Raw genomic sequence first — 27,103 nt, forward strand, 5'->3', positions numbered from 1 at the left:
TAGAATGTTACCTAGTATTATTATTAGACTAAGCTACTTGAGGGGAGGGGCTACAACTGCAATTATGTTTCCCCCAGCAAGCACTATGCCTAGACACAATGGGATTCAGTAAACATTTGTTATGTGAAATGTTATTCAACCTCTTCAAGCCTCTATCTCCTTATCTGTATGACAGGGAGAGCAGTACTTACTTCCCCGCTAGAAATATTTCAGGGCAGAGTATAGAGATTGGCCCACAGCGACCATTTCATTAACATTTGCTTTTATAATAATCAAAATGAGTAACTTTGTATCTCCCCACTTCTATGTTTTTGCACATACTTCTCTCTCACCTGTAACAGTCTGAAATTTTTAACATTTTCTTTATTTATTCATGAGAGATAGAAAAAGAGAGAGAGAGGCAGAGGGAGAAACAGGCTCCCCGCCAAGCAGGGAGCCTAATGTGGGACTTGATCCCAGGACCCTGGGATTCTGACCTGAGTTGAAGGCAGACACTTAACCAACTGAGACACCCAGGCGCCCCTGAAATATTTTTTAAAGGCCAAATTAATGCCCATTTTTTAAAGAAACCTTGATCTTTCTGTCCCATAACGATCTGTTTTTCCTCTGGAATTCTGTACTCCTTTTTGTCTAATGCTCATTCTTAAATTCCTCCCTCCATCCCCTTTTAAACAGACAATACAAAAGATTTGATCACACTTTATTTGCCTAAGTTTTTTTTTTGTTTGTTTTTGTTAATTCTGGGAAAAGTTTCTGTAAGTATGTAAGGATAAAAATGGAAATCTAAAAATCCATAGAAAGAACTGCTTCTACTTTGTTAAAACATCTGCTAAAAATAAAAGCCAAACTAAGTTAAACAGAAATAAACTGGGAAGGAGTCTTAAAAGTCAGTCTTCCCAGGGTCAAAATTATCACACACCTCTGAAATAAATAGTACAGGAAAAATTATTTGGCTCCCCAAGGCATTTGGGTTTCTTATGGTTTGGAAGTATTCTAGACCACTACACAAAATACTTCAGCTAAAAACCAAGTTAACTATCTTCAATTTAATTCTCTCACTTCCAGGTTACAGTTTAAAAATCTGGTGTTAGGGGCACCTTGGTGGCTCAGTTGGTTGGGCGTCTGACTCTTGGTTTCGGCTTGGGTCATGATCTCAGCGTCATGGGACCAAGCCTTGGAACGGGCTCTGTGCTCAGCAAGGAGTCAGCTTGGGATGCTTTCCCTCTTCCTCTTCCTGCCCCTCTGCCTTTCCCCCACACACAGGCACACTCTCTCTCGCTCTCTCTCAAGTAAGTACGTAAATAAACCAATAAATCTTTTTTTTAAATGTGGTATTAGACAAAAGGAAAGAAGTGTTCTTACTGGATCGATGCCAAAAGGGTATGGTCCACCAAAAACTCCAGGGACGGATGGGTTCAACTGCAGAACAGGGTTCCCCCGAAGTGTCTCCTCCCTACCACGTCAGGAGAAAAGTTCGATTTATTTTTATCAAGAGAGGGAAACTGCTGGGGTCCAAAATTGATCCTAAAAGAAACTACTACAGCTGTCTTCTCTCTTCAATAAAAGAGGAGCGACTAGCATCTGAGAATAAGAAGGGAGCAGAAATAACAAGACCACAAACAAACAAACACACCTACACAATTAAGTAAGGAATTTGGGGACTCTGCTTTTAATTTACAAGAAGAAACAATGTGCCTAAATTTACAGTCTCAGTTTCTTTCTTTTCTTCTTCTTCTTCTTTTTTTTTTTTAAATAGGCTCCACACTTAGGGCTGCCTGGGTGGCTCAGTTGGCTAAGCATAAGTGGGCTCCACACCAGCGTGGAGCCCAATATAGGGCTTGAATTCACAACTCCAAGATCAAGACCTGAGCTGATTTCAACAGTCAGATGTTTAACTGACTGGACCACCCAGGCACTCCAGGCACTCAGTTTCTTGATAGTGTTGAAGGAATCACAAACATTTGCTTGGCTGGGGCATAAATAAGAGGGGACACTGGATTCTTCCTAAACAGAGACGCTGTCAGCCACCTCTTCAAGAGGTATAAGTTTACCTCTTGTCTGGACAATCAGAGCTGAACAGAAAGGGAATGAACTTTGACTTTTAGCTTCTTTGCAACTTACGTCCAATTATATAAAGTGAACATTGGCCGTACGCTCCAGGATGACCCGAAGATATTAAGAGACTTGGAAAAGCAATCATTGTAGATGAGGCCAGTGTAGATGGAAAACACGCCCATCAACAGGATAATGTACCGGCCGCTGAACACGGTGCTAAACATCTGGGAACCAGAAGAAAGACATCAATGAAACGTACTCCTCATGGCTCATGTTGTGACAATGTTACAGAGAATATATGACCCTTCTTCTCACACTAATCTACCCCACCCACCTCGGGTCAGAGAGCTTAGAGTAAAAGCCAAATACAGTGCTAACAAGAAATTACTTTCACAACACATGACCACTTTAGAGTTAAAATGAATATAATTTCTCTACTCCTGCAACGGCCTCTGTAACTTTTCTGTAAATGCATGGATAAAGGACTCCCAGATCATAATTTTATAATGAATGTTTGAGAGATGCAAAGTTTCAGTCCAACACAGATGGAGCAAACATTACCTCATTCTCATTCTTCTGAGAGAGGATCCGGCTCTCCCTCAATACCATCCATACAGCAAAAAGGGTCATCAAAATACCATGGCCAAAGTCCCCAAACATCACAGCAAACAGGAAAGGGAAAGTGATGATGGTATATGGAGCTATAAAGAAACCAGAGGAAAAAAGCAAAGTACAGGAAACCGTGACCATCAGCAACAGATCACATTCCTCCTCATACACTAAGATCAGTATAAGGGGACTTATTCTCTAGCTGTTGGTCAGACGGACTCCCAGAGAAAATCTTCCATGACAGGATCCCCAAGTCCTCACAAAGCAGCTCTGATGGGATCCGGGTGACCATTAGCATTTTAAACAAAGAACACAGGAAGTGAAAGTTCTGTCCCTAGCCCTGGCAACAGTGTGGTTTGTTCTTTGATTCCCTTTCTCTAACCCCAGAACGCTGCTCCTTTGACAGGCAAGCTTTCTTCTCTTGTGCAGCAACCATTTCTCAGCTGAATAAAGTTCCCAGGTAAGTGGGAGGAAGGAAGCCCAGAGCCCAGAGAAAAGCCAGTCCCGCAGACTTCAGCTAAAAACAAATTTTAAGACTTGTGACTTAATATATTACTCTCCTGTTTTTGCTTTGTGAAATCTGTTTTGTGTCTAAAATGGTCGATAATTGCTATGTTTTCTCTAACCTGGAATAGGGAAGCCATTTAAAAATATAAGAAATCTCGGAACAAACTTTTTGCTTAAAGCACTTCCTACAAATGGTATGCTAGAGAAAACCAGGTGTTTCATAGTTGTAAGGGCACACAAAAGAATCCAATCCCCTGAGCTCACTCCTATAAAACCATGTCTCAAAGGAGAGCCGCCCAGTAATAAACTTCCCTCCCTGTGTCAAAATGGGCACCTCCTTACAGGAATTCCACCAGGGCTGAGGTCTTGACTACATCGTTAGTTTTATGCCAGTTACTCAGGAACATTTGAAGGGAGGCATTAGAAGAAACAAACAAACAAACAAATAAAACCTCTAGAGGAAGAAGATTCAAGCTTTTTTACCTGGGTTTATCTCTCGGTAAGTTCCAATTCCATAAGCATCGACTATGTTCTGAAAGCCATATGTGAACTTGTTTGTTTTGTTATAGGTTGGGGGTGTCTGATTTGTTTGCATCCTGTTCAGAATAGAGGGCACAGTGGAACCACTGTGTTCCTGGGAAATAGTAAACACATATATCAAAATTAGATCATATGTATTTATCAAAACTCATCAAACTACACATATAAAATAGGTGCTTTTTACGTTATATTAATGTCGATCTTGCCCAGTCTTTAGAGAAATATGATCTAGGTATAAAATCTACAGTGAAAGATTTAAAGTAAGTGTTACAAAGAATATCCTTGTGTGAGAAAATTCAATTCTAAAATGTGCAACCAAAGAAAACATGGAACTTCCTTGTCTGGAGACATTCCCATGTGCCTTTCTAAGAATATCGTTGTTCTGCCCTTTTATGGAGAAAGCAGCGTTATCTTCTTGAACTCTAACTACTAGACAGGACTGCCAGGGTTATCTCTCGGAGCAGTCTGATGGGAGCGCCTGGGTGGCTCAGTTGGTTAAGTGGCTGTCTTTGGCTCAGGTCATGATCTCAGAGTCCTGGGATCAACGACCCTGTACGGGGCTCCCTGCTCAGTGGAGTCTGCTTCTCCCTCTTCCTCTGCCCCTTCCTACCCCCTGCCACTTGTGCTCTGCCTTCCCTCTCTCTCAAGAAAATAAAATCTTAAAAAAAAAAAGGAACCAGTCTCAGGGGCAAAGAGAATAGATAAAGAAACTGACATTCTGGTCAGGAGCTATTCTGAAGAAGCATGAGTATATACCCAAGTCATTTCATCTTTTTTAAAAAAATATTTTAATATTTATATAATAATTTTGAGAGTGAGAGAGTGTGTGTGTGTACATGAGTCGGGGAGGGGGCAAGCAGACTCCACACTCAGCGCGGAGCCTGATGTGGGGCTGGATCTCACAGCCCTGAGATCATCATGACTTGAGCTGAAATCAAGTCAGATACTCAACTGACTGAGGACTGAGCCACCCAAGAGCCCAGTCATTTCATTTTTTTGAACTGCAGTTTCCACATCTGGAAAACAAGGTTATACGAAATGTATTGTTAGGAGGCAAGAGGAGTACAAGATGAGTCTACCCAAGAACTCTGAGAGTAAAAATGCCATAAAATGTCATCAATTAATGTTAGTATGGATGGGAACCGCTCCTCCTAGCTGCACTGCCAGCTGTGGGGGACTCACCGTGCCCCTTCTGAGTGCAAACTGGATGGAGTCGAGGTCGGTAACGGGGCACCAGACCTCTGCGATCAGACACTTCTGGGTCACGTCGATGTTGCACAGGTTCAGGGTGTGGTAAATGGCCTTCATCTTCCGCACTTTGATGAACCAGACTCGGATGTTCTTAGCAGCTGCCTGCAGGACCCTCTGGCGGTGATCCTCTGTTTGATTGAGAACCTTATGGGAGAGAAACCAGCAAGGAGAGATCCTTCTACACCAGGCTTAGGTCTCAGCATATGAATGGCCAAGAGGCACAGCTTTCTGAGAAGGATTGCTAGGGATTTCTTCTTCTTCTGACTAGAATGGCTTTTTTTCGGTGGGGGGAGGATTATAAGGAATTAGAATTTTAGTTACTAATATTCATTTTCATTCAGCTTCAAGCTAAAAAGAAACCCGAAGAGATAGTTTTTAGTTCCTCTATATTTATCTTCCCCCCAACTCCACAGCTTATCTGATCATTAAAGAGCAATGACTTGGGGCGCCTGGGTGGCTCAGTGGTTTAAAGCCTCTGCCTTCGGCTCGGGTCATGATCCCAGTGTCCTGGGATCGAGCCCCGCATCGGGCTCTCTGCTCAGCAGGTAGCCTGCTTCCTCCTCTCTGCCTACTTGTAATCTCTGTCTGTCAAATAAATAAATAAAATATTAAAAAAAAAAAAAAAAAGCAATGACTTTCCATGTAGAGTCTGTAACTCAGACTCAAAGACGTCAGCAGCACAGGGCTGGGACTGGACAAAACCCACTATTAAAAAGAGTAAGCTGGAGAATGCGCTGAACATAAGCCAGCACCGGGGAATGATGGGAAAGAGGCAGGGCTGAATGCCGCTGCCCGCCTATGCCAAGAGAGACTCCATGCCAGGGAACAAGGGACAGGAGACCCTGCGGGGTCAAAAGGACTCAAACCCTTAGAAGAGATTTAGACTGCCACATACCACTGTTATCGTGGGGCAGATTAAGTCTTTATCTTTCTGTCAGGCTTCTTGGGGGAAAAAAGACGTTTCAGTGGTGATCCTTTGGAAACCAGTACACATTGCCCTCAGGAGCAGGGGTACTTAACATTCTAATGCCTTGTTTATCACCATTTACGATTTCAACAGCAAGAGAGGGGCTAAGCCAAAGGGTAAGCAACCTGCCACTCACACTTCTGCATGAAAATTGACCTTAAATCTCCACATTTCTTTAAAATGCACAAGGCTGGGGTGCCTGGGTGGCTCAATGGGTTAAAGCCTCTCCTTTTGGCTCAGGTCACCATCCCAGAGTCCTGGGATCGAGCCCCACATCGGGCTCTGTGCTCAGCAGAAAGCCTGCTTCCTCCTCTCTCTCTCTCTGCCTGCCTCTCTGCCTGCTTGTGATCTCTGTCAAATAAATAAATAAAATCTTTAAAAAAAAATGCACAGGGCTCCATCATACCTGGTTTATCAAGTCAATTCAGAAAAAAGTAGTAACTACTTTCTGAAGGGTAATGGGTGGTGACTTCCATAAAAAAAACACACATGCTAGAGAAACTCTTGTATCACTTGAGAAGGCACAAAGTTATTTTCACACCTTCTGGCTGTTGACAATTTTACAACTACTATTCAAACTACAGGAAGGATGCTGGATAAACTTGTAAGCATTGCCCTATCTGCTTTTCTCTTTCCCCATCCCCCACACCCACTTTTTTTTTTTTTTTTAGGATTCTATTTTTAAATAATCTCCATACCCAACACGGAGCTCCAACTCACAATCCCAAGATCAAGAGTTGCATGCTCTACCGACTGATGAGCCAGGCACCCCTCAATTCCTTTTTTTTTTCTTTTAAGATTTTTATTTATTTATTTGACAGACAGAGATCACAAGTAGGCAGAGAGAGAAAGAGGAGGAAGCAGGCTCCCTGCTGAGCAGAGAGCCCAATGCGGGACTCAATTATAGAACCCTAAGATCATGACCTGAGGCGAAGGCAGAGGCTTTAACCCACTGAGCCACTCAGGTGCCCCACTCTCTATTCCTTTTTAAAGTTTCAGTTCAGGGTGTCTGGGTGGCTCAGTGGTTGGGTGACTTCCTTTGGTTCAGGCATGATCTTGGAGTCCCAGGAATTAGTCCCACATGGGGCTCCCTCTTCAGTGGGGAGACTGCTTCTCCCTCTGACCCTCCCCCCCTCACACACACTCTCTCTCTCACTCTCTCTCTCAAATAAATAAATAAAATCTTAAAAAAAAAATAAAGTTTCAGTTCATATAGCTGGATATTTCAAAGATCAAATTCTGCATATTGCCTGTGCCTTTTAAAAAACCTATGCATAAGTCAAGGAGGGGATAAGATAGCTCTAGAACCCAGAATGTACTAACTGGCCTATCACAGATGTCAGCAGGTCTAAAAGTCTAAAAAACTCTCTTCCCTTGATTAAACAGGTTAAGTGTATCTCAAAGGAGATGGGAATAGGTTATTGGTGGGTCACAGACCATGCGAGCTGGAGGGAAAGATGATAAAGGGAGTTGAAATAGGAGTGAGAACATATCTCTGACAATTCTGCCCCTGCTGGAAAGAACTGTCTTTGATATTAAGTACAGCGGGCCCCTATCTGTAGGGGACACCACCCAAGATCCCCAGTGGGTGCCTGAAACCGTTAATACTATCTAACTATTTATAGTACATTTTGTTCTACACACACATACCTATGACGAAGTTTAATTTAAAAAAATTAACGCACAGTAAGAGATTAACAGCATTAATAATAGAACAGAATAATTATAACAATGTTACAATAAAAGTCATGTGAATGTGGTCTCTCTCTCTCAGTATCTTATTGTCCATACTCACCCTTCTGGTGAGGATGTGAGGACACAATGTCTAGGTGAGGGGATGGAGTGAGGAGAATGGCGTAGGCTGCTACTAGCCTTCTGACATCATCAGGGGGAGGATCATGTTTCAGACCCGCAGTTGACTGTGGGTAACTGACATCTCAGAAGGCAAAATCACAGAGAAGGGGGAGCAGGGACTGCTGTGTGTTTTAATGCTTCAAGAGGACAATCATGACATCCTTTCAACTGGGAACAAAGCTCCAACTGGCCATGCTTTCCCTCCATGGATGCCTCAATCATGACTCCAACCTTAGGACCTCATGATAACCATGGAGTGTATAAACCACACTGGTGATGTCAGTCTCTTCTGGGGTACAAGACTTACGGTAGGCCTCTCTGGCTAGACCATGTGGTTAAGATCTGAGGTAACCAGAGTTACACACCAAGCTTTTAAGAGCTGCTACCTCTGGAGGGAGAGAGAGTGTGAGAGACGGAGGAACTGACTTTATGTTTACTTCTTTATTGCTTGATACTTTTTTCTCATCTAAGTATACTTTTTTTTACCTCATAAAAAATACCTCAGACTCATAAGGAGGGAAACTAAATACTCAAAGCAACAAGAATTTCAGAGGTATAGCATTCCTGTCGTGTTTGAGGATGATTAACACTGTCATGCTATTTTTAGCAATCATTCCCTGCAACTTTTCCCCAGCGCCCAACAGCACAAGTCACCCACGGACACTTCCGTTTTTGGCATCCTGGCTGCTATAGTTGTCTCATAAACTGTTAGTATTTCAAGGAAGGAGAACGGTCTTCGATTATGGTATTTCACACACAAACAAATTCCCTCCAGCCCTCTGGTACCATTTGGAGATCATCAATCCTGGTATTAACTCCAGAAGCCATTTCCTTCCGCTCCTGTGGTGTCTCAGGACAGGGATAGAGTGAGGCCCGGAACCTGGAACATACAGACATAGCCCCATGAAAAACGAAGCTTCTTTTTTTTTTTTTTTTAAGATTTTATTTATTTACTTGACAGACAGAGATCACAAGTAGGCAGAGAGGCAGGCAGAGAGCTGAGGAAACAGGCTCTCCACTGAAAACAGGCACCCTGAAAACTTAAGTTTCTTAACATGTCCATTTTAAATAACCTTGGAAAGAAATCTCAGTGTACTAGAAGGACCAAAACAGGATTAGCTCAGACAGTCACGCTGATCATTAATAAATTCTAAGTGTCCTATAAACAGAGCAAGAACATCTGAACTACCCTTACATTCTCTGCAGCTACTGAATTCCCTTAAAGTGTTAAAAAGTCAGTAGTGAGGGGTGCCTGGGTGGCTCAGTGGGTTAAGCCTCTGCCTTCAGCTCAGGTCATGATCTCAGGGTCCTGGGATCAAGCCCCGCATCGGGCTCTCTGCTCAGCAGGGAGCCTGCTTCCTCCTCTCTCTCTGCCTGCCTCTCTGCCTACTTGTGATCTCTGTCAAAAAAAAATAAATAAATAAAATCTTTAAAAAATAAAAATAAAAAAAAAATAAAAACTCAGCAGTGCAAATCGTATTGTAAATTATTAGAAAAAAGTAGCAAGGAAAAGAGATCCTATGGGTAGAATTTCAGAAAAGTGTGAGGGCACAGTGCCTATAGCACACTGCTGGGTACACAAACCCATTGTCCTAAAACAACGTAGCATTTGTAAACCATGAGTCCTAAATACATTTTTTCAAAGAAAGGAAATTGTGGTTTTGACAGTACTTTTAAAAAGGAACTTAGGTCATTTCTAATTGTTTAAAATAGTCTTAATATAATTAAAAGATATTTGCACTATGTCAAAGTAGACTAAAAAGGGTTATTGTTTCACTCTTCTATATTCCGTGGCTTAATAGGCAGCCTGGCTGCACCCTCTGGGAGGCACATCTCTCTTACCCTTCGCAGATTTTCTTGACTCTGTTTTTCAGCTGATCGCCTTGGAAGAAGATGATGAATACGGACTTGTGCACGTGGTCACCCTGGGCCCCAAACCCAAAACAAAGAATTCAGATTTCTGGCCTGGAAGATTTCTTAAATACCCTACTTGGTGCTACAGGAACAACAGAAGTCCTTGAAGGATATGGCAACCCTGCACTGTTTAAGCTGTTACTAGAACATTTGCCCTGTAGTCTCCCATTCACACAAAAAACCCTTCTGTATTTGTTTTTAAACTCAACCATGAGCTGAAATACAGATGCTAAGATGATTCTCCTTGTAGCACCATATAGCCCTTTTTACTAATTCAATGCCTGAGTAAGGAGGAGGAGAGGAAAGGAAGCCATTCCTGTTTGTTCCACGCTTAGAAGTTCCCAGATAAAGGGGACTGAGGAACCATAAGGAGGTGAGGGTTTGGGGAGAATGCCGATATAGAATCTCATGCTTCATGCTAAGTTTGATCTCAGGGCCAGGGAGGAGGGCCTTCGACTCCAAATACCAAGTTCATACGTGGAGTCTGACACAAGGACTGCAGAGCAAGGTCAGAAAATTAAGCATAACTGGGTGTTAACCAGTATTGTCTCTGGTTGCCTGTATTTTCTCATATTTCCAGAGTTCTTATAATAAATAACAAACAGACTTTAAAAGGATAAAAGGAGATGAGGAGCGAAGAAAATGAGGCAGAGTCTTAAATCCCTAAGTTCTCCAGGATGGAAAATAAACTGGAGCACGTGCCTTGTGTAGCCGCTCTGCTGTAGCTATCCAGACCCCTTTCCTCAACTTGATGATAAAATAATGTTTCTGTTGCCCACAAACTTGTCTGAATATTCCCGAGAACAGCTCCACATGAGGAGTCACTACAGACTGCAATGTCTCCACAACGGGGAGCCTGCCCAGCTCTGCTCCTCTGGGAATTCCCTGAACCCTAAGTGTCACCACTCTCCTGTTCAGGAGGATAAAAGGATAAAAGCCTCAGGTGCTCAGACCATTTCAGCTGCATGACCCACTCACTCTGAGAAGCCTCACAGTCCAATCTCTCTTTGTGGAGCAAAGAATACTCACTTAAGAAAATCCAAAGGATAACTTTCAACAGGAAAACAAAGCCCAGGCTTCCAAATAATACCAATACAAAAGTAAAGTAGATTTTTTTGCAGAACATTTCACCTTCCTTGCTTGGGAACTTTGAAATCAGAATTCACCATACTTAGTGTATGTTGATGTTAAGAGCTCTGCCCCATTAATGTCAAATGCTAAGATGTCAGCCATTCCTACTTTGCAAAGCACGAGGTAGGGAAGATCCTCTGATCCTGCGCAATGTATTAGTTTTAAACAAAGTTTTTCTAAATCTCCCAACAAACAAGTAGACAAAAAACTTTACCAAGTAAAACTTTCATCAACTTATAAAGGTCATAGTGGAGGAGGAACTCTCTCCTCTCCTTACACATTGAACTGGAACTGGAACTGGAAATTCAGATGTCACACTCTGAATTTTCATAGAAAGTTAATTAATTTTCTTTTGGCCTCTGATAAGTAACAGAAAGTATATAAAGCTGAAGTTTAAAATAAGGGGAGAAAATATACTTATAGTCCAAATAATACTGACACAGGTGAGGCTCGAAATGTCTATGCATCTGTCAGTACACATCATTGGCACACAGAGGATGGAAGTTAAGAGGAAAAGAGCAATACTTCCTATTTGCAGATTGAGGCAGGAGGAAACTTAAGGGATCCTCTGTGGGAGGGTCAGACTCAGTGGGTACCATGCAGGGTTACTGCTCTGAGCTCCCTTTTACAAGACCTACGCCACGGGACACAATTTCCTTGTCTTACAGTCACAGGATCCTCCAGGGGGTTCTCGATTTCAGCCTGTCGCAGGAACACATTCCCCCGGCACACCCGCCAAAGCATGCGCTCAAAAGTAGGGATGCGCTCCCGGTTAATCACACCAGCCACGAAGCTGTGGGGAGAAGAGCCAGATGGGGAACTCTACTTCACGCCATGGGTTGGAAGGCTTTAAGACAAAGAAGGGAAGTGAGGGGAGAGGTGCAAACATGACAAACACACAGCTATGCAATGTTATGTCAAAAGGGCTCCCAAAGTCTTCTTCCCAAAACCAGGAGAGGGTTGATGGAACAGCTCAGGAACTGAATCCAAAGTGACATAGGAACACGTCTCAATAAGTTCAGAAGAGAACACGTCCTGGAAACAAGTGAATGCCCAGCCTCACTACTCTTTTGACAGCAAAAATGAATGTGACCCCGAGTGATGGAGGGCTGAAGCACGACTTACCCAAGTCTTAAAGGTGTGCCTCTTCCCATCTCACTTGGCTCCAGGAGGGACGAGGACTCTTCCAACAAGTCTGGATCCGCCATCTGCTGATGATGCAATTCAGCCTGAATTCACAAATCAATTAATATCTAATGAAAATAGTTAGTGGCATGCAGGGAACGAGGAACCAGGAGATAAGTTCAGAAAATAAAGACGGAAAAGAAAGAAACCACCAAAAGAGACGACATACCCACAAAAACAATAAGGGAAGAAAACAAAGGAAAGAAACAAGAGGAAAAGAAAGCTTAACTGCCCCAGTAAAGCGTCTGGGGAAATGGTTTTTGAAACAAGGAATAAAGGAAAAAACATTAAATAATGGTGACAATGTATAAATCTGTTATTTGGTGGAAACCATTTTTTTCTGTTTCCCTGAATGAGCCATGAAAGTATCAGGAAATATGTGTGCATATGGATGGAAGCTGAAATGTTTCTGTTTTTAGCAAAACCAAAGCAACTGTGAAGATATTCGCAACATCAATTTTCCAGGCAGCTACAGACTAGAATTTTCCCTAGGTGGGAATGTGAAAGATGGAGACTCTCCTTCCAAGGAAGAAAGCAAGGCACAGCCACCGTCCCGAGCAGTGTTATCAGGAGAAAGGCAGAAGGGGCATTTCCACATTCTGGGTTTCCATGTTCTTCAAAATTCAGAACATGAGAGCTTTCAACATGGCCACCGTATAAAATGCCCCAAGCCACGGAAATTAAAGAGTATTCTTGGGACGCCTGGATGGCTCAGTAGGTTAAGCCGCTGCCTTTGGCTCAGGTCATGATCTCAGAGTCCTGGGATTGAGTCCCGCATCAGGCTCCTTGCTCCGCAGGGAGCCTGCTTCTCTCTCCACCTCTGCCTGCTTGTGCGTGTTCTCGCTCTCTCTCTCTCTGACAAATAAATAAATAAATAAAATCGTACCAAAAAAAAGTAAATCATATTAAAAAAAGAAAGAGAGAGTATTTCTTTCTCCACAAGCACAGTAAATGGGTAGGCCTAGGCCTCCACTGTATCAACAAAAGGAAGAAAAGATGAAAACCTCTCTGAGTGGCCTAGTTTCTGACCGGGAATCGAAGAATATTAAAAAGGTGATGTTAGGCTATATAGCTTAAGTGTCACTGAGAACAAAGTGGAACCCAATAATCTTAATCAGGTGAAGATAATGTAACCGATAATAAGCCAATATAGAGCATGTAGGCTAGTTTAATTGTTCAGATTTAAAATGATTTCCACCATGACAGTTTATACAATGAAATGAAGGAGAGGGACCTTCTCAGATGAAGATCTAGACTTCCTAGACGCTCTCTACCCAACGCATCCTACCACCTTTTATTCTTATCAGAAAGGAGAAGCTGCTCTAAAAAATAAAGGCCAATCAACGTCTCTATCACTTGATCTCCCCAACTTTAATATCCACACACTGCTTGCTTGACCAGACTAGAAATCAGTCAGAATAATCTTCCTTTTCAAAAGCAAAACTAAACAAAAAAATTAGGAGAATTTTTCTCTATCATTTTCATTCCAAACATCAATTCAACTCCCTTCTTGTTAACCTTGTGATCAAAAAACGTCACGGGGGGGGGGGGCGCCTGGGTGGCTCAGTGGGTTAAGCTGCTGACTTCAGCTCAGGTCATGATCTCGGGGTCCTGGGATCGAGTCCCACATCGGGCTCTCTGCTCAGCGGGGAGCCTGCTTCCCTCTATCTCCCTCTCTACCTGCCTCTCCGTCTGCTTGTGAGCTCTCTCTGTCAAATAAATAAATAAAATCTTTAAAAAAAACAAAAAAAACGTCACGGGGTGGGGCGCCTATGTGGCTCAATTGTTAAGTGTCTGCTTTTAGCTCAGGTCATGTCCCAGGATCCTGGGATGGATCCCCACATCAGGCTCCCTGCTTGACGGGGGGTTGGGGGGACTGCTTCTCCCTCTCCCACTCCCCCTGCTTGTGTTCCCTCTCTCGCTGTGTCTCCCTGTGTCAAATGAATGAATAAAATCTCAGAAACAAAAAACAAAACAAACAAACAAACAAAAAAGCCTTAAAAATGTCACAAGGGAATCTCACCTGATAAGTGACAGGACCATAAAGGTAACACCAAGGGCGGGGCGGGGGGGGGGACTTTAGGATTGAGTGTAAACCTGCGGATATAGACCAAATGATAAGGCTGAAAGCCTAAAAAAATAAATAAATAAATTTTGGGGGAAGTCAATTCTAAAAGCTGATGCAGGATCAACATTCAACCCTTCTTTCACTCCCCGGCCCCCCGAAAAAAGAAGAAAAAAAGAAAAGGAAGGGCAGGCACTGATACATCAGAGGGCAGACAGATACTGTCCTCAGATGTTGAAAAAGTTTAAGATGAAATAATGGGGGCAACAGGTTTCCATTTCCTATCAAATGGAAGTTTAGCTTGTTTCTACTTAATATCAAATCAGCTGATTGCAAGCCACAGGTAACTCATTTTATGGATCTAGATGACTACCTCATGTCAACTTGTTCTAGGGATGTCCCTTGGCAAAAACCAGTGAAACTGACTGCTACCCACAAGACTTCTGCCTACTTCCTGCCACGGTTCATAAGACCTGGTTTTAGTAAATCCAAAAGATCAGGCACAGTGCAAGCCTATGTGCTGTACAGGGGACAACTGCTGGAGCGGCAAACCAGACTACCCTATCATCTACTCCCACCCTGGGACTCTGTGGGCGTACACAATCCTCAGCAGAGTTCAAATTAAATGAAAACTTGCAATAAGATTCTAATTAATAATTTCACTACTTGCTACTTAAGAATCCTAAATCTTATGGGGCACCTGAGTGGCTCAGCAGGTTAAGCTTCTGCCTTTGGCTCAGGTCATGATCTCAGGGTCCTGGGATCAAGCCCCATATCGGGCTCTCTGCTCGGCAGCAAGCCTGCTTCCCTCTCTCTCTCTGTTGGCCTGGCCTCTCTGCCTACTTGTGATCTCTTTCTCCCTGTTAAATAAATAAAATCTTAAAAAAAAAAAAAATCCTAAACCTTAGAGAGGAAAAAGTCAAACATTTTAAAATAAAATAATTGTGCCTCATGGGGAACTAGGAGGACCAGAACTGCTGAGGGCCTTTAAGACGATCTCTAAAACTGCATTGTGGGGCATCTGAATCCTATTCTGGGTTCCCTAATAACAGTAACAACGCTGCCAATGTGTGTCTGAATTACTTGCTATGCTCTCCGGTTCACCTTTCCCCCAGTCAGAACATGAAAACCATGCCCTGAAAGAGGAAGTGGCAGAATCTCAGCGGCGTCCTGTCCACAGCACGTCCGGTTCAAGCTGCATTAATTAACAAGAGTAAATGCTTTTACTTCCAGCTACACTGCGAGAAAAACCACATTTCATCACTGAAGGTATTCACCCAAGCCCAGGAGGAGATGGCAGATGGCAAAGAAAAGTAAAGAAAAGCAGATGGATGGAAGACGCAGAAGGAAAGGAAGGCAGGGAGACCTGCATGCCATTAACCATTACTTTTCCAGTCTTCTTTACGCTCTCATATGTTAGGGTACTTATGGTAAAAGATGCAGAGAACACTCTCCAGCTCTTACAGTTCTTCATAAGCAAGAAGACTGAGAAAAGGATAATCATTAACAAGTCATTTTAAATGCTCTGGATAAGAAATGGCTAAGTTGAATTTGTAATCATCTTAAATCATAAGAATGCTCAATTTATGTTTACTCTTCCCCTTCCAGACATCTTGCCAATCATGACCACTATGCCTAAAGATGGAAAGGACCATTTCCTGATTTAGCCATTTTCTGGTAACTCATTATTATAAATTACTGATCATGTTCACCAAATTTTATTAAAAAAAAAAAAGAAGGGTTTGAACTGGTCGTGTTTTAGGCCATTTGCAAACATTATAATCTCAGGCATGGAAGACAATCTTGTGAAAAAAATTACATTTCCGAGATTTGAGGGTCCCAAGTTTCTTTATCTTTCGCATTATTTAAAGTGTGCGCTCACATGAACAGATGCACTTACTCTGTGAGGTCTCATTTCCTGTCAAGGCAGTGACACCTGATGCTGCTGTCTGGCAACAGTAGGGCAAGGGCCATTGAAAGGGACCTGGCTGAGCCTCTGAGTTAGTGACGTGCCTCTGCAAGGCATGGACTCTGCACTCAAGAAGAAAGGCAGAGTAGCTGTTGCCAGACGGCTCCCCACACTATGGTGAGGGTTCTAGGAACAAGAGAGACTGATGACAAAAACAGCCAAAGAATCTCTCACAGCCAAGGCCTCATGCTCAAAAGTACTTCAAGATTATTACCCACCCCCCACCCTGGGGTGCCTGGGTAGCTCAGTCAGTTGGGCACCTGCCTTTGGCTCAGGTCATGATCCCGGAATCCTGGGATCGAGCCCCGCATCGGGCTCCCTGCTCAGCAGGGAGTTCTGCTTCTCCCTCTGCCTGCTGATCCTCATGTCTCTCTCTCTCTCACTCTCATTCTATCTCAAATTAAAAAAATCTTAAAAAAAAAAAAAAAAAGGTTATTCCCTGCCCCCCACCAAAAAGTGTTTTGTGTAAGGGGGAAAACAACACACTATGGATCGGGCATGAAGGTCACGAAGACTTCCAGAGTGCCTTCTCAGCATGGGTGTTTCATGTTGAGATTTATTAATCACAAAGAAAATTCCTAAATCCAGAACGTGCGATTTTAAAACTGGGATCGTTTCCAAGTGATTTCTCTTATTTCGTTTTTAGTATCTTGTTTTTAGTAACATTAAAAACATTCAAGTAACTATTGCCTGTAAGGGAATCCACTTGTCAGTGTTTATTCAGATTTTCTCTCAGAATGCACTAGACAAGGAAACCTATTCCATTCCTTAAACTCAGGAGGTTATGAAAGACATCTGCATATATTTCAGCAACAACCCAGCAATAAACTAAGACTATATCAAAAGGGGAAGAAGTGGGGGTAGGGCAAAAGAATTAAGCCCCAAATGATGCTCAAAGTACCTGAGCTTTGATTCTGAGGCCAGATGAAAATGGACCTGTGGGCAGCTTGGGAGGCTTTAGAAGAGCATACGTCTGGGAGCATATGGAGGCACCGTGTTCTGGCATGTTTCCTGATATGACTCAGCAGTGCATTCCGTGAGCACAGGGACCATGTCTTACTCATCTTGTGACTCACGAAGAGTAGGTGCTCATTAAAGCTCAGTGAGTTAATGAATATAAATACAATAACAGTTCAGGTAGTGAGCAACTGGAATTCCAGATTATTTGTTCATTAAAACCACATGGCAAAAGTGGCCATGCCTGTTGCAAAAGACCTGAAACACTTGGAAAGAGTTCATCACACTGCCCCACACCCTCTAATGCAATGAGATATCGAGTACTAGTGAAAGAAGTTTCTGTCAGTCTCAAAATTCTCCACTCAGTCAGCAAGCTGAATATTCACACCAAACCTCTCTTGGTACATAGCCAGATTCTGATTCTTGGGATGATCACGCAATTAAATTCATCTGAGCTTTTCCATGTTCCCTTGCCCCAACGGATTTTTTTTAATTAGCATGGCTTCACTGAATCAGTTCTTAGTTACTGAGGAATGTGTCGCATCTTCAGCTAATTTTCTGGAGCCCAGCAGTTCACAAACTAGTATGCCTCAGAGTCACCTTGTGAAAACAGATTGCTGGGCCCCACCCACAGAGTTTCGGATTCCCGGAGTCTGGAGTGAGGACTAGTAATATGCATTCTGACAAGTTCCCGGGTGAGGCTCACGCTGCTGCTTACAGAGCCCGTGCTCCAGTCTAGAGGGCTAGAGAGTTGGTCTTTCCCTAAAAGACAGATATTAAAAGTAGAACTGAGAATACATCACATGGGGCGGCTGGGTGGCTCAGTGGGTTAAGCTTCTGCCTTCAGCTCAGGTCGTGATCCCAGGATCTTGGGATGGAGTCCCACATCGGGCTCCCTGTTCAGCAGGGAGCCTGCTTCTCCCTCTCCCCACTGCTCATGCGCACGCTCTCTCTCTCTCTCTCTCTCTCGCTCTCTCTTGCTCTCAAAGAAATAAGTAAAATCTTTAAAAAGAGAGAGAGAATACATCATGTGCTAACTAAAATGGGCCTTCTATTTTTAAAAAGCTTTGCCGAATTTGTCATCGTTGTTGAGCAAAGGAAATGAAGAATCTTATGGAAGGCACACTGAACAGTGGCTGGACCAACAGCTGAAGTGTCTGGTATTACTAATCTGGTGGCCAAGATACCTGACCATAAAAAAGAGAATTACCAGTATCTTGGGCCACCCATAAAGCAAGATCTGGCTGAAAGTCCTCTCCAGGTATAATTAGAAGGAAGCCCTCCTTTTAAAAAACCTACATTTTTAACGCAGGAATTGATTTACATTTTTCTCTATAAAGTAGTGCATGGTCTCTGTGAAAACCCAGGAACTTCAAAACAGGCATCCTTCCAGTATTTCCATACAACATAAAGAAAAACTCTTGAAAAATTAAAATGTGATATGTGCTCTGTGGATAATTACAAATATGCTCATGACTGATAAGCAAACACAGAGAAATAAAATAAAAATAAAAACTTGATGATAAAAAGTTCAGAGGTTAAAACTTCATTATAGTTTCATGTAGGACGGAATGTTTCTTGTTGCTTTAACTTTTACCTTAACCCTTTACTTACCTTAAAATGCAATGTAAAAATTTCAACTATGTATATACAACTACTTTAGGGTTCCTTTCCCCAGCTTGGGATGAAAAACTGCAGAAAATGCAAAAATATACAAAACTATGACTGGCTGTGTACTGCATGAAAAATGGAACATAATCTGATATTTCTTCAACTAAAACGGTGCAAAAATGGTATTGCTTTCAAACTAGCAAATTAAAATAATTTCTGGCATAACAACATGGCCCATTTGTGCGGGTGTGATATCAGCTGCTCAAATACTAAAAGAAACAATAGTCTGACCTCATCAAAAAACTGCTGAGTTTTGCGAAGTATAAACTTTAATTCAGTCAGTTCCAGGAAATTTCTCTTCAGAGCTTCCTGGTTTGTGTTGATCTCCTTCAGTTCATTTTCAATCTTCTCAAAATTGGCCTACAGGAAAAAAAATTCAAACTATTAACTTACACTAAGCTCAACATGCTTGTTCTGAAAGACAGATGAATTCATCCATCCCATAGAATTCTTGCAACCCTCATGGTTCAAACAAATTTTATATCTACCCAGCAAATAAGTGTTTTTGCCAGGACAATTTTCTTGATGAAAATTTTTTGCTGAGGGACGCCTGGGTGGCTCAGTTGGTTAAGCAGCTGCCTTCGGCTCAGGTCATGATCCCGGCGTCCTGGGATCGAGTCCCACATCGGGCTCCTTGCTCGGCAGGGAGCCTGCTTCTCCCTCTGCCTCTGCCTGCCTCTCTGTCTGCCTGTGCTCGCTCTCTCTCCCTCTGTCTCTGACAAATAAATAAATAAAATCTTTAAAAAAAAAAAAAATTTTTTTGCTGAGCATCTTCTGTCTTTATCTATAGGTTCTATTACACACTTGGTTGAATTTTTCAGGGGACTTTGGTTGGATAAAATAAATATGGAAAAGTCTACTGCTGGGGTGCCTGGGTGGCTCAGTTGTTGAGTGACTGCTTTCGGCTGGGATCGAGTCCCATATCGGGCTTCCTCTGCTTTGCAGGGAGCCTATTTCTCCCTCTCCCTCTGCCTGTCACTCCCCCTGCTTGTTCTCTCTCTGTCAAGTAAATAAATAAAATCTTAAAAAAAAAAAAAAAAAAGTCTACTGCTTATTCATTTAGTCTGTGAGATTAATCAAATGGTAATAAGTTGACATTAATCCAATAAGGTTTCAATAAGGCGATAAATGTTTATTTGGTAGCATGTGATATTATTCAAGACAGTGCTCTATAATAAGTCTCCACAAGAAACTCATAAGCAAGAGACAATGTGGACAATGGCAGCAAGAATTCCTCTACTCTCCATTCACACAGGAAAATAATTTCTGCATTTAAGTAGAAAGAAACATATCTGGCTTCCTTAGAATTGTTTACCTCTAAGTCAATCATGTCCCGGGGGAAGGGCACCTCTGGGTTTTCACCAGTGTCCATAATTGGGATATTAGCTTTTCTTATCTCTTTCTCAACAAATCCTAAAACGACAGAATCAAAACATTCATGTATAACATAGGCCTGGAATTGCCAATATTTGAGGAAAAAAAAAGAGCAAAAACCTGGCTAAAAAGAGCTTTGTTCTATAAAGATACTTTCATACGAAGGCAGCACAACATGTAAATTATTTTCCCTCCACGTTCCTTTTCTTTCACTGCACGCTCTCTAAATCACAGACACCCCAGCGGCGCCTGGGTGGCTCAGTGGGTTAAAGCCTCTGCCTTTGGCTCAAGTCATGATCCCAGGGTCCTGGGCTCTCTGCTCAGCAGGGAGCTTGCTTCCCCCGTCCCACCTGCCTCTCTGTCTACTTGTGATCTCTGTCTGTCAAATAAATAAATAAAATCTTTAAATCACAGACATCCCAAAGAGGATTATCATCCCACAACCATCTTCTTTCTTTCTCGTGATCTTAAATGCTCATCTGCATCAGTTCTCCCCCCTGTGCAACCAGTACTCCAGAGTACGATGCTTCAATCTGTAGATACTGCTGTACAGCAGAGCTACAGAAGGGCACAATTCAATAGAATATTTGACATTTAGCATACTAGTGAGACAACTCCAGATCAACAGTTTCATAAAATATGAAAACAATAATTATCAGTTTTAACAGAACAAAAAAATAAAAAGTGACATGGAGTAAGGCCCCAAAATACCAGAAAAGTGACAACCAGCGACTTTTTTCTGGGACAGAGACCAAATTCACCCATCAGCTAGCTGAAAGCTGGCACAGGAGAGTAACAAGATCTTTGGTTTGGGAGCCAGAGAGAGCAATCAGGATTCAAATACTGATTCCAGCATAACTGGTTATGTTCTCGGGCGAGTCAATTAACCTCTCTGATCTTTGGTTTCCTCATTTATTTACTTGTTTTTTTATTTTTAAAGTAATCTCTACACCGAACATGGGGCTCGAACTCATGACCCTGAGATCAATAGTGAGATCTTCTACCAACTATGCCAGCCAGGTGCCCCAGCTTCCTCATTTATTAAATGAGGTTAACACCCACCGGAAGGATGAAATAAAGTCTATGAACACCCCAACTCTCCACAGGACTCTTAAGTGTGTTAGTTTCTTCCCTCATAGAAAGGCTATGTTGACATCTTAGATAGTGGGGCATCTTGATGGCTTAGTCGGTGGAGCATGCAACTCTTGATTTCAGAGCTGTGGGTTTAAGCCCCATGCTGGATATAGAAACTGCTTAAAAATAAGATCTTTAGGGGCGCCTGGGTGGCTCAGTGAGTAAAAGCCTCTACCTTCAGCTCAGGTCATGATCCCAGGGTCCTGGGATCGAGTCCTGCATCAGGCTCTCTGCTCAGCAGGGAGCTTGCTTTCCTTCCTCTCTCTCTGCCTGCCTCTCTGTCTACTTGATATCTCTGTCAAATAAATAAATAAAATCTTAAAAAAAAAAAAAAAGATTTTAAAAATAAATAATTATTGGGGCACCTGGATGGCTCAGATCATTAAGCATCTGCTTTTGGCTCAGGTCATGATCTCCAGGTCCTGGGATCAAGGCCCATGATGGTTTCCCTGATCACTAGGAGTCTGCTTCTGCTTTTCCCTCTCCCTCTGCCTTTCCCTCTGCTGTGCTCTGTCTCTCTCTCTCTCTCTCATAAATGAATAAAATCTTTTTTTAAAATATTTTATTTATTTATTTCACAGAGAGAGAGAGAGATCACAAGTAGGCAGAGAGGCAGGCAGAGAGAGAGGGGGAAGCAGGCTCTCTGCTGAGCAGAGAGCCCTATGCGGGGCTCTATCCCAAGACCCTGATATCATGACCTGAGCCGAAGGCAGAGGCTTAACCCACTGAGCCACCCAGGCGCCCCAATGAATAAAAATCTTTAAACAAATAAAATAAAAAATTATTTAATAAAATAAGATGGGGGTCTGTGCCCTGCCTCTCATAATTCTATAATGCAGTACTGGTATAAAAACCTTCCCACACACACACAAAAAAATAATAATAATAACCATTATGTTCAGTTTTCAGTCTTGTCATCTCAAACAAGGTTTCCATTAAGCACCACCTACACCCAATACCATAAAATCTACTTGTACACAAGAAATTCATCTTAATATCAGGATCGTAAGACTATTCTTTCTTTCTTTTTCTTCTGTAGGATTTTCTTCTTTTGTTAAGAGGACTAGTGTCTCTAGTTTAAGACAAATGATTCATTACAGGAATATAATATGGAACCAAAAATGCACATACGAAGCTTTCGATCCATTTCTTCGCATCTTCTAACTTCATTGACAAATTTCCGCTGGAAAACATTCACATCTGGATTTAACTGCAAAATAAGAACACAATACCACATATTTAAATGCTGCATCTAATCGCTTCTCTGCCTTTTGGCTAAGATCAAGTGTAAATGCTGCATCTATTTTCTGTTTCACAAGCAACACTCTGCAAAGCGAAAAACTAACATGTTGTGTCAGTGCATGATGCAACACTAACAAAAAGCCTACCGATCTTCATAAACTGTTTTGAGGCCCATCACATCAACTGAAGGTAAAAAACCCTCCTGCACCATAGCACCATAGTACTAGAATGGAGGCAAATTAGAGAAAACAATACAGTACAAATGGTCTTCCCAGGCCAAGGTCTCAGTAAGCTCCCCCAACCAAAAATTTGAGCAATGGCTGTAACAGAAGCTCTGCCAGGTCTTCCTTCTCTTCATCCCCATCAGAAGACACAGAAGGCAAACTTCTCTTATTCTTTCAGAGTCTTCACTTCCTAGGGACAGGCTGGTTTTTTAGTCATACATCACAAGTAATTTTCAAAGCAATGTGACATTCTGGGAAATAAAACTAAAATAAAACTTCCTACTTACTAAGAAGCCTGCAGTCTAATAAAGAAAAAGGATGAAGACAACCAGTAAGATACCACGTGATAAACTTTTTTTTTTTTTAAAGATTTTATTTATTTATTTGACATCCTGAGATCACAAGTAGGCGGCGGGGGGGGGGGGGGAGGCAAGGGGTAAGCAGGCTTCCTGCTGAGCAAGGAGCACGATGTGGGGCTTGATCCCAGGACCCTGAGAGCATGACCTGAGCTGAAGGCAGAGTCTTAACCCACTGAGCCACCCAGGTGTCCCCCATGTGATAAACTCTATAAAAGTAATACAGATAAGAGGCACCTGGGTGGCTCAGTCTGTTAAGGATCTGACTCTTGGTTTCCAGTCAGGTCGTGATCAGGTCAGGCTTTGCACTTAGCATGGAGTCTGCTTAAAATTCTCCCACCCCAGGCCTCCTGGGTGGCTTGGTTAAGCATTTGCCTTTGGCTCAGGTCATGATCTCAGCCTGGCATCGAGCCCCGTATTGAGCTCTGGGGTAAGGAGTGGGTCTGCCTCTCCCTCTTCCTCTGCACCCTCCACCACCTGTGCTTCTCTCTCACTCTCTCTCTCTTTGTCTCAAATAAATAAATAAAACCTTTAAATAAAAAAATAAAAAGAATTTAAAAAAAAGATTTCTCACCCCTTTTCCCTTTGCCTCTTCCCCCTGCACATGCACACACTCTCTCTAAAACAAATAAATCAAATTTAATTTAAAAATGAGCTTAGAAGTAGTAAAAAAATTTTTTAAAAAAAGAAATACAAATAATGAGCTATGGCTACTCACTCAACATTTATGGAGCACCAACTATGTGCCAGGCACTATAACAGGCACCAGTGTAAATAACAAAGAGTATGCCCGAGCTTTAAGGAATTATCAGACCCATGGATGAGACAGACACAAACTAATAAATACAACTTGTTGTGATAAATACTATTTTTTAAAAAGTAAATATTGTCATTTTCTTATACATTTAAACATACACCTACCTACCTCAGACTAAGCATTCCACTACTAGGTATTTGCTTAAGAGAAATGAAACCTGTCTCCAGAGACTTGTACAAGAATGTTTACAGCAGCTCTAGCCACAATAGCCCCAAACTGGCACTGTTCCAAATATCCAACAATAGGAGAACAGATAAAGAGATTGTGGTATATTCATGCAACAGAATACTACTCTGTAATAAAAAGAGAATCAACTATAGATACACATAAAAACAGACACATCTCAACACTAGCTTGAGTTAACAAAGTCAGACATAAGCCTTTGCAATGTATAATTCTATTTATATAAGTTCAAGAAAGGCAAAACTAATCTATGATGGTAGGAATCAAACTAATGGAGAATGACCAGAAATAGGCAGAAAATACTTTTCTGGGCTGATGCAAATATTCTATATCTTGACTGGAGTGGTGTTTGCAAAGGTAAAAAATTTACCAAATCATCAAATTGTACTCTTAGGGTCTATGCATCTCAGTGAATATGAATTTTACATCCAAAAAAAAAAAAAAAGTGGGGGGAGAAAAGGAAAGAAAAGAAAAGGGAAAAAAATGAAAAAAATGAAAGGAAGAAATGAAAATATACAGGAATTACTATCAGAAAAAAATGAGTAAGTCAAAAAAATGTACAAAGGAAACACTTGAGGTGGGACTCTGGGAGATGAGGCAGAGTTCACCAAGCAGAAATAGGCAGAATGAAGCAGAAAGACTAAGACAAGTGACTCAGAGACATAAATAAATTGTATATTCAGAGAAGGGGAAGAATTTTTCCATAGGCAGAATAGAATCAAATAATCCCATTTCTCAGAAACACTTTTTAAAGATTTACTTTTTAGGGACGCCTGGGTGGCTCAGTTGGTTAAGCAGCTGCCTTCAGCTCAGGTCATGATCCCAGCGTCCTGGGATTGAGTCCCACATCGGGCTCCTTGCTCGGCAGGGAGCCTGCTTCTCCCTCTACTTCTGCCTGCCTCTCTGTCTGCCTGTGCTCGCTCTCTCTCCCTCTCTCTCTGACAAATAAATAAATAAAATCTTTAAAAAAAAAAAAAAAAGATTTACTTTTTAAAATAATACTGTATATGCAGAATACATTGTAAGAGGGATAGACTGATAAATGGAGAAACCAGTAAGGACATCATCAGTATTATATTAATATTAGAGAGAATCTAAGGCAAAAAGCATTACTTAGAGATTGTAAGAATAACTATAAACGATTTCCAGGAAGATGTAATAATCCTAAACTTGGATGTCTCTAAGGAAATGTTTGCTTTTTTCACTGAGCAGGCAGTATCTTGGCCTTCCATTCATAAATTTCCACTTTAATAAACATGAAACTAAGGCGAAAGGAGCCACAAAAGACTCCTGATAACTCCATTGGTTTCATTATCTGTAGACAAAGTTCAACTGCAACCAGTGTCAGGTAAGACGTTTCAAAATATCTGGGCAAGGCATCCTCAAGATATTTCCAACAGAGATTAACAGAACCACAAGGAGACAACTGACAATCTGTCTATGTAGTGGAAAATTTTAAATACAATTTTAAATTATTAATTCAAAAAGTCTACCAAATAATAAGGACAGAAAAAATGTGAACAACCTAATCAATGAGCTTAATCTAAAACATACACACACATATTTTTCTTATCCCAGTATCCAATAGTTCTCTAGGAATTCATTATGAAAACTGAACACAACTGGTCATACAGCAGATCTCAGTAAAGAACTTTGCTAAACAGATAATGTTCTATGACAACGCAATTAAGTTAAAAATCAAAATCAGGGGCACCTGGGTGGCTCAGTGGGTTAAAGCCTCTGCCTTCGGTTCAGGTCATGATCCCAGGGTCCGGGGATCAAGCCCCGCATCAGGCTTTAGCTCGGCGGGGAGCCTGCTTCCTCCCCTCTCTCTCTCTCTGCCTACTTGTGATCTATCTGTCAAATAAATAAATAAAAATCTTTAAAAAAAAAAATCAGAATCAAGGGGCACCTGGGTGGCTCAGTTGCTTAAGCATCCAACTGTTGGTTTCAGCTCAGCTCATGATCTCAGCGTGAGAGGGCGCCTCATCTGTCTCCTGCTCAGTGGGGAGTCTGCTTGAAGATTCTCTCCCTCTGCCCCTTCCCCCACTAGCATAAACACACACTCATTTGAGTGGCCAACTCTTGGTTTCAGCTCAGGTCACAATCTCAAGGATCACGAGAGCCCCACATGGGACTCTGCACCACTTAAAAGGACTCTCTCTCCTAGGGCACTCGGGTGGCTCAGTCAGTGGAGTGTCCAACTCTTGATTTTGGCTCAGGTTGTGATCTCAGGGTTGTGCAATCAAGCCCTACAATGGGCTCCACACTCAGTGCAGAGTCTGCTTGGGATTCTTTCTCTCCCTCTGCCCCTTTCCCCCACACATACTCTCCCACTCTCTCTCTTAAATAAAGTCTTTTTTTAAAAAAGGCTTTCTCTCCCTCTCCCTCTGCCCCTATCCTCCTGGCTCTATACACAGACTCTCTCTCTCTCTCTAAATAGATTAATTAAAAAAAAACAAAAACAACAACAACAACCTAAAGGACATACTTGGAAATTCTAAAATAGTACTGAATAATTCATGGCTTAAAGAAGAAATCATGGGGCGCCTGAGTGGCTCAGTCAGTTAAGTATCTGCTTTCCACTCAGGTCATGATCCTAGGGTCCTGGGATCAAGCTCGCATTGGGCTCCCTGTTCAATAGGGAGCCTGCTTCTCCCTCTCCTACTTCCCCTGCTTGTGTTCTCTTTCTCTCTGCCAAAGAAATAAATAAAATCTTAAAAAATAAATAAATAAAAAGACAAAATAAACAAAATTTTGTTAGGCTGAGGGAAGTCCTAAATAAATATAAGAATCTAAAAAGACAACTATAGTGCTTGCTTTGGCAGCATGTATGCTAAAAAAAAAAAAAAAAAAAAAAAAGGAATTACACAGAGATTAGCACAGCCCCTGCACAAGGAATGTACACAAAATCCTGAAGTGTTCTGTACAACAAAATAATAAATAGGCAATTATAAATGAATAATACTAAAATGAGTGTTAGGCCAATTAACTCCTCAGACAGTTTAGATTAAAACAATTTTCTAGAAAAATACAGCTTATCAAAACTGAAAAGAAAGAAAAAAAAAACAGAGTAAGCCTATAATCAGTAAAGAAAT

General features: G+C 41.8%; 1 protein-coding gene across 6 annotated transcripts in view; it reads right to left on the reverse strand.

Annotated features, from left to right (window-relative positions):
- The window catches only part of LOC122906194 (V-type proton ATPase 116 kDa subunit a1), a 56,668-nt gene that overhangs the window by 15,640 nt on the left and 13,925 nt on the right, over positions 1-27,103 (reverse strand). For 4 of the 6 annotated variants that reach the window (XM_044247899.1, XM_044247895.1, XM_044247894.1 and 1 more), the window contains exons 3-14: positions 22,315-22,393; positions 19,991-20,088; positions 18,907-19,035; positions 11,954-12,057; positions 11,495-11,621; positions 9,626-9,708; positions 8,570-8,663; positions 4,894-5,106; positions 3,655-3,805; positions 2,617-2,756; positions 2,122-2,279; positions 1,363-1,453 (exon numbers count right to left, since the gene is read on the reverse strand). In XM_044247899.1, the coding sequence (XP_044103834.1) occupies positions 1,363-1,453; positions 2,122-2,279; positions 2,617-2,756; positions 3,655-3,805; positions 4,894-5,106; positions 8,570-8,663; positions 9,626-9,708; positions 11,495-11,621; positions 11,954-12,057; positions 18,907-19,035; positions 19,991-20,088; positions 22,315-22,393 (1,467 nt within the window). The remainder of the gene's footprint in view (positions 1-1,362; positions 1,454-2,121; positions 2,280-2,616; positions 2,757-3,654; positions 3,806-4,893; positions 5,107-8,569; positions 8,664-9,625; positions 9,709-11,494; positions 11,622-11,953; positions 12,058-18,906; positions 19,036-19,990; positions 20,089-22,314; positions 22,394-27,103) is intronic. The other 2 variants (XM_044247897.1, XM_044247896.1) reach the window with 1 other exon arrangement.

The sequence above is a fragment of the Neovison vison genome, chromosome 5, assembly GCF_020171115.1.
Source record: "Neovison vison isolate M4711 chromosome 5, ASM_NN_V1, whole genome shotgun sequence".
NCBI classification, from domain to species: Eukaryota; Metazoa; Chordata; class Mammalia; order Carnivora; family Mustelidae; genus Neogale; species Neogale vison.